Consider the following 12,186-nt stretch of genomic DNA (forward strand, 5'->3'; position numbering starts at 1 on the left):
TCGTCAGTGTTTTATCATAGCAACTCAAAGCAAAGCAGGGCCCTCTTGCATCTCTAAAATGACGTTTCTGTCTTATTAAAACTCCACTGTTAACTTTCTGTTCGATGACACGCCCGCATATCCCCTACCCCGCCGTCCCAACTTAGCAAACATCCTGACCCTGACCACTACCCACAAGGGCCACTTCTGAATAGGAAGGGTATGCGAAGGTCTAAGGACCTGGTGCTTCTGCCGGCGTTTCCTCTCCTGTTCGATCTTCTGTTGCTTTTCCAACTTCTCTGTCATGCGTGCCTCGCGCAGAGTCTGGCGCTTGCTCCTCTTGTACGCTTTGGAGTTGAGGGCCGTCTCCAGGGTGGTATCCCTCCGCATGCAAGCCACGACCTCCTGTCTCAGCTATGAGGAGAGGGGCAGTTAGCGAATCCCCGAGACAGAAGCCAGGTCCTGGGCCCCGACCTCGACTCGGTGGAAACAGAAAGGGGCCTTAATGAATTTTTCTCAATCCAGTTGCAGTTGGCTATTACTAAAAGCAAGAACTGAAATTGTGCAAATTTACATGGTAATTTTAAAGACAGTATAAACCTTCTTTCCTCATAATTCACTTCAAAAACAATTTTAGTGCTGTAACAGGAAAAAAAAATGAGGATGCTGCGCTGGGTTAGAAATAAAGTTATTCATCTCATTTAATTATAGTAATGATGCTACTTAGCCGATCAACCTTTTAATCTTTAACTGTCATAGTATCATTCTCTTGCTGATCTACAAGATGAACAAGAGAGTTCCCATCTATTCATGTTCCAAGTAACAGCAGAAACTCCAACGTGAATTCATAACTTCTAATTAATAAATGATGGAAAAACACCAGTCCGGGTTTCCGCCCTCTCTGTAATGATGTTCTTTAGTGTTTAAATCTTAGGTTGCATCCTGGACTTGCGTTAGATTCTCATCATAAACAATGTAACCATATTACATGGCAGTAGGCACTGGGAACTTGGAGGGCCACATTACAATAATGGCTCAGTTGAACCTGGCATCAGTTGCATGTACCCAGGAAACTTCGCAGATAATAGACTTTTCAGTAATGTCAAAAAAAAAAAAAAAAAAAAAAAAAAACTAGGGAGCACCGGGACTGCGGGACAGGGAATCACATCTCATGCTTGAGAACGCGTGCTCTAAGGGGCGTTTGGCAAATCTGCGCCAGGCACTTTATTCATTCCTGTGATAAAGTTTCCTCTAACTGAGATGTAATGGACCCTTCTGTTTCTTCTTCTTTTTACATTTAACCTAAAATCTGCTCTCTGAAACCCCTAGCCAACAGCACCGATACCAGATGACCTTCCAGCACATGCCACCCCAGGAAGTCAACTGTGTACTCCAGTCCGTAGACGGTGGCCTTGTGATTTCAGCCAGATCTTCCCACAGACCATGCTCGCCCATGAACAAGTCATTCTGCATGCCCCACACTTTAGCACGACCCCTCTGATTGACAGGAGGTGCTCCTGGTCCCCTTTGGTTTAGACAGGCAATCTGTGGGCGGGGACTGGCACACTTGGACAAAACTCAGCCAAGGAAAAATTAGTTCTACTTTATTTTGCTACATGCCTACCGATTCAGAAATCAGAAAAATAGATCATTACACCAGATCTCAATAGTGAGCTCGAGGAGATGGCAACTCACTAATTAGTCAGAGTGTGAGTGGGTCCAATGTGACCAAGTGTCCCTGAGTTAGGTTTTGATGAACGATTAAGGTAACGGCGCCGTTTTGTGTGTGTGTGTGTGCGCGCGTGTGCGTGTGTGTGTTTCTACAAACATGGGCTTGTGGTTAGGAAAGAGACTATCGTATTTTCTGTTTCTGGGGTCACGGCTTGCTCTGCGTATTTGGGTTTGCCAGGAATACTATCCATCTACCGCCTCCTTGGTTTTCCTTGGAGCCACGAAGGCAAGTCACAGCTCTCCACAATCTGTTGTCATGGTTTTCATCCGCAGTACCAACATACAATAACTGATGTTGTACACTATAGTACAGGAGGAAAAATGTTTCTGCTATACAGAAGGGGGAAAGAAGAGTGTGGTTCCTACTCGTTACTTCCAGCTAGGAGCCGTCGGTCTAAAGACATGCTCTTTTACTAAGTTCCGAGCTTCAAAACAGTATCGAGCAGAGTCGCGGAAGCTCATGGATCCCGCTTTAGGAACAATTACATCGATTTCCGACACCTTGGACTCACCGGGGAAAAGGCATTACCTGACGCTGGAAATTGAGTAACCGAAGTGCTTTCAGCTCCACCGTTGCTTTGGTTCGTAAATCTGGTGGCAAAGAGCCAGGCAGACTTTCCAGTTCTTGTATCCTGTGAGCTATGCGAGCCTGAAGTCTAGAAGGAGAAAATAAAGAGGGGGTTGGGAGCAAGCGGAGATCTACATTACGGTTTACTCTTCTAGAACCAACAACAGCTTTAGGTTTAGGTTCATGTATTCACACACTGACAGCCGATTTCTGACCTCCAACTAGGTTTTCTTTTTTTTTTTTTTTTTTTTTTAAAAATGAGTTTACATTCACTTAGTTGTGGGGAGTTGGAGTGGTGGTGCACACGCCACAGTGTACCTATGGACAGAAGGGGACAGCTTGTAAATGTCAGTTCTCATGTGCATCCCGGGATGCCTTTACCTGCTCAGCTATCTTTCTGGGGAGCCAATAGGATTCTCTAATGTTAACCAAAAACAGCCACCTTTGAATTCTGGAAGACAGACACTTCATACTACTCAACACTCTGAACTTCTATGTAGCTTCTAAGCCTGGAAAGGAACCTCATACTACATCGAGGGGATGGGGGAGGGGGAATAGAAGTCCTTGCTTGACAGAGGCAGTCTGGCTAGCCACCCTATCCCAGCCTGCCATGGCATGCAAAGCCACGGCCACAGTTCTTCCTTCTGTTTTGAGGTGACAGTGACTATAGCAGCTGCAGCAGAGTGGCAAGCGCAGCTCGAGAAGCCGAGGCCGCAGAAGGGAGCCAGCTAGAGACATTCCGAGAGAGCCCTGCCAACCACATCCACTTCCTCTGGGCAGTGCTTGTTTGAGAAAAGACAGCAAATTGGGCATCTGCAAAAATCAGGGGCAGCAGTGAATAGCATTTCCTGAAAGGGATGCTGGGGGTTCTCATTTTAGACACCATCAAAAATGTAATTGCAAGTACTTCCTCCTAATGAAGGCAGACTAGAGAATAAAAGCCAGCTCTCTCTTTGGTCCCTGGTTGCTGTGACTCTGACATATATAAACCGGTTTCAAGCCTTACTTTTATAAAACCACATCACTGAAATCTAGTTTTAGAATAAACTCCTCCTCCAGCTTTGGGACAAAACTGTTTGAGAATAGAATTGAAAAGAAACAAAAGATAATAAAAGTTAGTGATAAGTTAACCCACTAAATACTCATTGTACTAAGTACATGTCAACATGTAAGAACAATTTTGAATTCTCAACACACACATGTACACATGCATGTATACACACACACACGCACACACACGCGCACACACAAATAAATGCTGTAGTGGCCCCATCTTACTGACGAGGAAACTGAAGAAAGTACTGTCTGGTCTTGTGTGTCAACTTGACACTAGCGAGGCTCATCACAGAGGAAGGAGCCTCAGTTGAGGAAATGCCTCAGTGAGATCCAGTTGTAAGGTATTTTCTCATTAAGTGATCATTGAGAGAGGGCCCAGCCCATGGTGGGTGGTACCATCCCTGGGCAGTGGTCTTGGGTTTTATAAGAAGGTAGGCTAAACAGGCCGGGGGAAGCAAGTCAGTAAGCAGCTCTCCTCCATGGTCCCTGCGTCAGCTCCTACTTCTGGGATCCTACCCCGTTTTGAGTTCTTGTCCTGACTTCCTTCAGTGATAAACAGCAATGCTGAAGTGTAAGCCAAATAAACAAACCCTTTCTTCCCCAACTTGCATTTTGGTCATGATGTTTCGTAGCAACAAAAGAAACCCTAACTAAGACAGCACCATAGAGCTAGAAATGGAAGAATTCAAAAATCAAAATCTACGTTATATGGATTATCCAATTGGTTTTCCCCATCCACCTATGTAGCCCCAAATGTCTAAATAGGCAACACACAAACACACAGTAAAGCTGAAACAAGTTTTTACATTTAAAATCACTTTGCTTTGTAATCTTATTATCAAGATCACACTAAAGGGACTTAAGCTATTGCAGTGGCAGAAGATGGTGTTACCCACAGTTCCATTATGCTACATCCTTGGTTCTAGACTCCATGTGTTTGAGTATCCTAGAATGTAAACCCCTCCTATGTATTTTGGTTTGGTATGACACAGCGAGTCGGGTACTAAACTCTAGGAATGACAGCTTCTGGTTCCTCCTGCCAAAGGACAGGCTCTAGGGCACAAACAGTGCCGACAGGACATCTGGGTTGACGGTGCTGAGGCTAGCCCACACTGAGCTGGATGGGAAGTTGGAGGGAAGAGAGGGACATGAGGACTCAGGAGTGGGGGCGGGCTGGTGGTCATGGAGTTTGAGGACCTGGGCCACTGCAGCAGGTAAGAGCCAGGGATGTACTTCTCCCTGTCGTGACTGCTTCTCCGAAGGAGAAATGGTTTATCATTGCATCTCAAGACTTCCTGACACGGAAGAATCTCTCTTTTTGTATGGAAGAGGTATGAAGTACAAAGTGCAAACTCAAGAAAAGAGGGGGAGGAGATTTTACAGTGAAATAATATATACTCGATGTGGTACACGGGGTGGGTGGCAGAGTTACGTGGGGGGGGGTGTTGGGGGAGGGTAAGCATACAAAACTATCTCTGTTGTTGTGCTTAATAGAAATCTTCATTTTAAATAATGCTCCTCTCCAGACAATTTCATCTCCCCATCAATGGGATTCAGCAGGAAGTCCGATAAAGAGAGTCTGGATTCTAAACTTCCCAAAACAGCAGCAAGATGTAATCCTGCCTGACTGCAGGAGACTCATTTAGCATCCTCACGAGCACAGAAAATTGAAGCAGAATTAGGTCACTCCGGTTTTTCATACAGACTGAAGAGTAAATCAAGAGAGGTTACTGTTCTGGCAAGGAAAAGAGTTCCATTAAAGGCAACAGATATTTGTTCAGGTCCAGGGGAGAAGTTTATGATTCCTGTAGGAGAGTTATTTGAACAGAAAATGACACTGGAACATTTCGTTCCTTCAAGGAGCCGAGTGACAGACACTTTAAAGAGCAAGGGAGAGAGAAAGGAAACATGTGTAACTCTGTGACTCTTCTGGCAGAGTGGCTATCGGTCGTTTCTGAGGAGGAATTTCCAGGGTTGTGATGGCGACACGGGCAAGACAAGGAAACACACACACACACACACACACACACTAGACAAGCTATACATACATGTCTCTTAAACCCACTTCCACACTCAATTCTGTTTGGAGACCAGAGGTCTGATGCAATGTAAAGAAGCCTTTCTCAAACCCCTTTAAGTGGGAAATGCATCTTCCACGTAAATGTTTGTAGACAGGGAACCAGTTTACATGTCAGTGTGTAAGCTCCTGAAGTTCTCTTTGACTGACCATGGAAGGAAATGAAGGTGGGTATGGAAGAGTCAAGAACTGGTGCCCAAAGGTGGGGGGTGGGGGTTGAGGGCTGAGTGCAGCATGCAAAACTGACACCAGAGAAAGAAGAATAAATTTCCATGGGGGGGGGTGAGCCAAAAGGAGAGCTATCTACAGGGAGGTAAGTATCTTCAGTCCCGGGGCTGTACTGCTCTGTGGCCAGTGAGTACACAGGCAGAAACGCACTTAGGCTGCAACCCAGAAAAAGAAGATTGATGGGTCAAAATTCGGAGTTTATGGCAAATCAGGAAGAGCAGCCAACTGGCTTAAAGAAATAAAACATCCTAATAAGTTCTTGCCATTTTTGTAGACAAGGATTGTAGCCAAAGAAATGAATATGTTATGGGATTTCTATTGCATGATATTTTGCTCTGTCAAAGCTTATGAAATCCCAAAAGTGATCTCTTAGAACCTTACTCAAATCTTTAGCCAGGTGACAAGCATGCACCAGGCAGAGACTAGTGCAGGGGAAGCCTGGTGGGCTAGCTCATCAGAGGGGGCGGGCTGGCCCATCAGAGGGGGCGGGCTGGCCCATCAGAGGGGGCGGGCTGGCCCATCAGAGGGGGCGGGCTGGCCCATCAGAGGGCAGGCTGGCCCATTACAGGGGGCAGGAGAGAAATGAATCTAATACTTGTCCTGGACGAGTATGTGAGAGACTTAATGTAACCCCTGGGATGATAAACTTAATCTCTGCGGTTGAACACTGTCTATTTTATAGAGGCAGAAGCCAGCTATTGTTCCATGACCGAGCAAGAAAAGGCATGCCCCTGTAACGCTGCCAGCACAAATTCATTCTTCTCCAGATGGCCATGGGAACACCTTGGCCAAAGTTCCCACCAGGCTTTTGGCAACCCCCAAAACCTTGCAGCGTCAGCTTTATAAAAGTGGATGCATTTATCAAATAATAATAATAATATGAAAAATGACTATTCAACCACATTCTGAAAGGCACATGACTTTTAGTTCTTTTCGTTTGTGAGACAGGGTTTCCTTATGTATCCTAGGCTGGCCTTGATCTCATGATTCTCCTGCCAGAGCGGCATGCAGCACCATGTGAAACAATTTAAAAGAAATGGGTAGATATAATTTTTATTAACATAGGAGAATGGGGTAGGTGAGATGGCACAGTGCGGGTAAAGGCACTTGACTGTGAGCTTAATCTCCAGGAAATACACAGTGGGAAGGAAAAGAACCAACTCTCTCCCACAGGACCACACTTGGGAAGTAGCACAGATGTGCCATAAAATAAACAAACAGAAGGAAAAAATACAATAAAAAGTTATTATAGGAAGATAATAAGGGTTGCAAACTTCTTCATACATTGAAATAGGCTAAAAAAGCATTGCTTAATTCTTTGGGAGACAATCCGTTAAGCCACACTTCTAAAAATGGCTCTAAAATGAGATCATAAGAAAGCCCTGTAATTAACATGCTGGCAATAATAACAAAAAAATTTAGGAGTCCACAAAGAGGTTTATGCGCGCACATGCACATGTATGGGGCGGGGGAGACTGAGTAAGAGAGAAAACGAAGCCAGGTATTACATAAAATGTCTAGGTACACAGACTGTCTTCTGAGGGTCGCTTTAATAAGCCAACAAAACTCCAAGCATCTCTGCAACTTCCAGGCAGGGCAAAGGCACGACAGATTTTAGGAAAGATAGAATTCAGAGTAACCACACAATTCTGCTCTTTCTTATAACTGTCCATCTCCACCAATGACTTTGTATGACTTTGTTTACTCAACAGCATCTGAGGAGTTTTTCTGCCATGGGTGTCCTTATGTTTAAGGTTAGGACACACAAGTATTGACCCAACAGACTCTGCCTGGCCCTGATGCTCAGGTCACAAGCTGGGACTGTCGACAGAAGTGCTCCCAATGATGACTAGCAACAGAAATGAGACAGCAAAGTCATATTTCTTCGCCAAAACGAGACCGACACCTAATACCTGGTCACTGGGATGTCTCCAAAACAACTCTCCAAATCAGTCATAGTTTATTAAATTTTCTAACAAGCTACATACCTTTTCATAAAGATTAAGATAGTGCTCTTAAAGAGAATCCAAACACTGCTTACTGGCTAGCATTCCCTAATTTTTAACATCAAATTTTCTGTTAATTCAAGTAACTCTAGGCAAATAATTGACATCAATATTACTAAAAACTTCCAAAATATATTACCCTTCCTGACTCTATGAAAATACTATACTATTTTTAACACGTTAAGTCGCAGAAAAGTGATGCAATCTGATGAAGACAACCGAGCTGTTTCTGACAGAGGATGCTTCCAGGCAGGTGGCAGAACTCAAAATCTTAGCTTTGCTTCGTCTTAACACTTAATGGACTCACTTTTTCATGGTTGTTAGCCATTGGCTTGAGTGGTCTGCTAAATAGAGCCTGTGGGCCAAATCTTGTCCACAGTTGCTTTTCTAAATAAAGTTTTATTGGAACAAAGCCAAGACACCATAGTCTATGGGTGTTTTCCCACAAAAAGGGCAGAGCTGACTCTCTGTGTCTAAGACATATGGCCCTGAAAAACATTAGATGTTTTCCATCTGGTCCTTTTACAGGAAAAGGTTTGCCAATCCCTAATTTAGATACAACTGTGTCGAATCAGGTGACAAGTGTCTGAATTAGGAGTTTAACTAAGGATTCCATCTGAAGACAGAGACCTAAGGCTTACCCTAAAGCTGGGCCAACCTCTAGACTAAAACATGGGTGAATCAAAGCCCAGATCACACTATACCAATCTATACAGTATGCTTTTTAGTCCCATGAGGATGACCCAGACAATATACTCAACTTGATTATCTCAGTCATCAGTTCTTCAAGAACACACTGACAATCAAGGACGAGCTATTACATGATTCAAGCCTGAGATGATCCACCCTGAAATTAAGAAACTCTGGACTGGGCTTTTGATCACTGAATTCCCAGCACCTGGCAAGTGGATGGGACCGAAAAAGGTTTCTGATTGAACGAGAGAGAAGTCACAATTTGTCCTGCTCCTATGGCTTAAGGACCCACTCAAGGGCATGCGAACATTCTCTACAAGTGTTCTGAAATCACTGCTGCAGTTACGAGTCCTCTCCTGTCTCCCTTCAGTGCTCCTGGTGTCCAGTGCTACTGAGACATTGTCCCATGAGGCATGTCAGTCAGCCTCCCACCCCACCCCCACCCCACCCCCATGGCTGGTGATGGCTTGTCTTGATGGTCAGCAGTACCTGTACTCTCGCTCCTGCAGGATCTCCACGGGGTCAAGGCCTTGCGGTTTCTGGATGGGGCTGATACGGCTCTGCTTCTGTTGCAGCTGCAGCACCGGAGATGGCTGCCCCGGGGCAGGCTGCTGCACCGAGGGCCCTGGCACAGCTGTGGCTGTGGGCTGGGCAGCGGCTGGGGGTGCGGGCGAGGGTCGGCCACTGGGTGCTGGTGCTGACAGCTTCTGTGGGGTGCTCTGGCCACTCAGCAGCAGGTCCTGCCCGGGGCCTGTGAGACAAGAGGGACATGGCAGGACAGGACAGAAGAAAGGACACCTGCTGACCATGCCCAGCTCCTCCAGCCCTCAAGTACTACCTAGGGAAGGAGATCACCAGTGTCTTAAACCCCAGAGGGCTGACTGACTGAGGGTACAAAGGAGGAAAAGGAATGAAGGCAGAGGTGAGAGAAGAAAAGTAATCCGGCATGTGGTCCACAGGAAAATGGCATGCACTAATGAACAGTGTCAAAACCATCTAAAAAATGATTCCTAGTTGTAATACATCAAGGAAATGACAAGATGGTTTTTAATGCCACATTCTGTGGTGGGTTTTTGTTGTTTGTTTTTAAACAATCACAGGTGGATTCAAACTTCAGAAAAGAGAGTTCTACAACCAGATGCAATGGGTGTGGCCCTAAAGTCTCACTTTGCAAAAGGGCTACTAATTCCCTGCAAGTCAGATCTCTATCCCAACTGCCTGTGCTGGCTACGGAATCCAGTGAATTCAGGCTTACTTACAGTGAATCTCAAAACCTAAGTTTTACTTTAATCACATACTAGCAAAGTATTTCTAAAACTATCCAACATTCGGGGTAAAATAGGCTCATTTCTCCTAATAAAAATCAGCAAATATTAAAGAAGGCCTTTTCCCTCTTATTATCAGACGATGACAGGCAATCTTGAACCTATCTTGGAAGCTTGGCATAGTGGCACAGTCCTGTAATTCCAACACTTGAGAGGTAGAGGCAGGGGAATCAAGAGTCGGTAGCCAAGTTGAGAACCTGTCCCAAAAATACAAGACAAACCTTTAAGTATTACTGATTTCAATTTCAGCTGCTTTTCTGCATTAAGCTTTGGGAATTTCAGTTAACTAGATACAGATCTAAAGAAAGAAGTGCTTCAACTCTCCTCCAGGTGAGTTCTCGGTTTTCTTAAAATTAAGTAAGATTTCTGAAGCTACCAGGTGAATTAGTATATTTTTAAAAAATTAAATAAATAAATAAAAAAACAAAGAATCTCAGTCAGCAGATGCTAAAACCACAAACAGGCATTCATTCAAGTATTTCCTATATTCATCCTAAGGAAAAAAAAATAAAGCTGTTTAACACAAAAACCAGTCTGAGACTTCAGAGAGGAGCAATAATTAACCATACAAAGGCATGCATTATGGAAAATGGAATGTATTTCTTCAATTTCCGACAAATTCCATTTAGAAAAGGACTTCAGTGACAATCCAGAGAAAGCCATAAGCAAACATTGTGACATGAGGAATGTGAAGAATTAGTACAAACTGCTCAGGTTAGTGTCAGTGTGTGTGTGTGCGCGTGTGTGTGAGTGCGTGCGTGTGTGTGCATGCGTGTGTATCAGGCACATACATAATTAACATACAATACATGTAGGCCAAACACTAACACACATAAAATAAAATAACTCTAAAAAATAACATAAAGTTACCAAAAAATAAAAAAAAATATTGTCTTAGCCCTAGCACCCACTGGCTGTGTGAAGTTGATCAAGGCACCAAGCCCTGTGTCTGCTTCCTCGCCTGCAGAATGGGAACAATAATAATAACCTCTCTCATAGAGTGGTCACGAGGATTCAGTGAGATTTCTGATTATATGCTCAACTTTTCATCTTTATTGATCAAGAACAGGGGGAGAGAAGTCTAATTTAAGGACTGTATACCACACAACAGAGAACCCCATGACATAAAAAAGGACTTCCAGAATTTGGGTACCCTATTAGCTGGCAGCTGGCAGAGGATTCTTTTCTGGGCCAAATTTCAGAACATTCCTGTAGTTTCCTACAACTCAGCACAGATGCTCCTTAGGTCAGTGGCCTTGTCATGTGCCTCCTGCCAGCTGCTCTCAGGGCCACTTACAAGCAAACTCTATTTCCTAGCTAAACAGAAAATCATTTTCTGTGTGGGTCTGTTTTCGCTTCTCCCCCGACTGACTGTATAAATACTTTCATTTACAGAAACCAGGACACTCGATGTAGCTTCCTGCACTTACATTCAGGATGTCAGCCCCCTCTGGTAGGCTCTGTGCCTGTCCTGTAGGAGGTTTACAGATAGCACTGGACTCCACAGAAACCACCCACTGTGCACCAGACAGCCTGCGGCTGGCTACCTAGGGCCTTTCACCACACCTTCAAACTGAATAAAAACTGTTTTCAGCTCATCTCTTCCCCTCTCTCCAGTACGAACAATTTAGGCTTATGGTCAGTATTCAAAATGCCTTCTGCCTTAGGAGCCAAAATGGAGGCTGTACTGCCTGGCTCTCCGGAATGTGGTTCCAGTACTGCTGGGGTGGGGATCTTCAGTGGATGCATCCCATCCCAACCCACCTGATAGGAAGCAATAGGGCAACACACTCACTGATATACCTAGGCCTCGCCTGCACAGAGTTTCTGTGCATTCAGAGGACACTCAGCACACAGGATAATCATGCAGATATCTCTCTGCATTAAATAGGAATGTAAGTGATTTCTACAGGTTGGAAATATGAATATTTAAATTGAACACATCAAAAAGTTTCAGATGCCAAGGAGGGGGGTAGGGACAAGCATTTAAATGGGGGGAGGGCAGGGGAACCACTTTCTTCTTTTACCACCATAAGACTGTTCCTTCACTTCTCCAAACCACAGCTTTCTCAGTTCTCGTTTTTATTCTGCTTTAATCCCTAAAAGGAAAAAGAGAATCAAAACGAAAAGAGAAATGTGCCTTGGTCTGGAGTTCTGCCCACAAGAGCAAGGACAAGGCTCCTCTTGAGAAGTGGCCAACTGTCCCACCCCCCAGAGCGGGAGCCTTCTCCAGCACACGTGCTCCGTGTACAGGGCATCCTGCTGGGGAACAATGTCACTTCCTGTGAGTCCTGCTCAGGGGTAGATTTGGGGAAGACCAAGCCAGCACTGTCGCACATTCTCTTCCTGCATTAAGTACACTGGGACATGGGATGGAAGTTTAAGATCCTCAGAAGTGCATGCACGTACTGGCTTTGTGGGAGCCTAGACAGTTTGGATGCTCACCTTACTAGACCTGGATGGAGGTAGGTGGTCCTTGGACTTCCCACAGGACAGGGAACCCTAATAGCTCTATGGGCTGAC

At 44.8% G+C, this 12,186-nt stretch overlaps 1 protein-coding gene across 4 annotated transcripts in view; it reads right to left on the reverse strand.

Annotated features, from left to right (window-relative positions):
* Smarca2 (SWI/SNF related, matrix associated, actin dependent regulator of chromatin, subfamily a, member 2) overlaps positions 1-12,186 on the reverse strand; it is a 168,216-nt gene that overhangs the window by 122,445 nt on the left and 33,585 nt on the right. For all 4 annotated transcript variants that reach the window (XM_041660994.1, XM_041660995.1, XM_041660993.1 and 1 more), the window contains exons 5-7: positions 8,828-9,089; positions 2,240-2,366; positions 220-393 (exon numbers count right to left, since the gene is read on the reverse strand). In XM_041660994.1, the coding sequence (XP_041516928.1) occupies positions 220-393; positions 2,240-2,366; positions 8,828-9,089 (563 nt within the window). The remainder of the gene's footprint in view (positions 1-219; positions 394-2,239; positions 2,367-8,827; positions 9,090-12,186) is intronic.

The sequence above is a fragment of the Microtus oregoni genome, unplaced genomic scaffold (assembly GCF_018167655.1).
Source record: "Microtus oregoni isolate MIOR12 unplaced genomic scaffold, Mior012 000012F_ref0000307, whole genome shotgun sequence".
NCBI lineage: Eukaryota > Metazoa > Chordata > Mammalia > Rodentia > Cricetidae > Microtus > Microtus oregoni.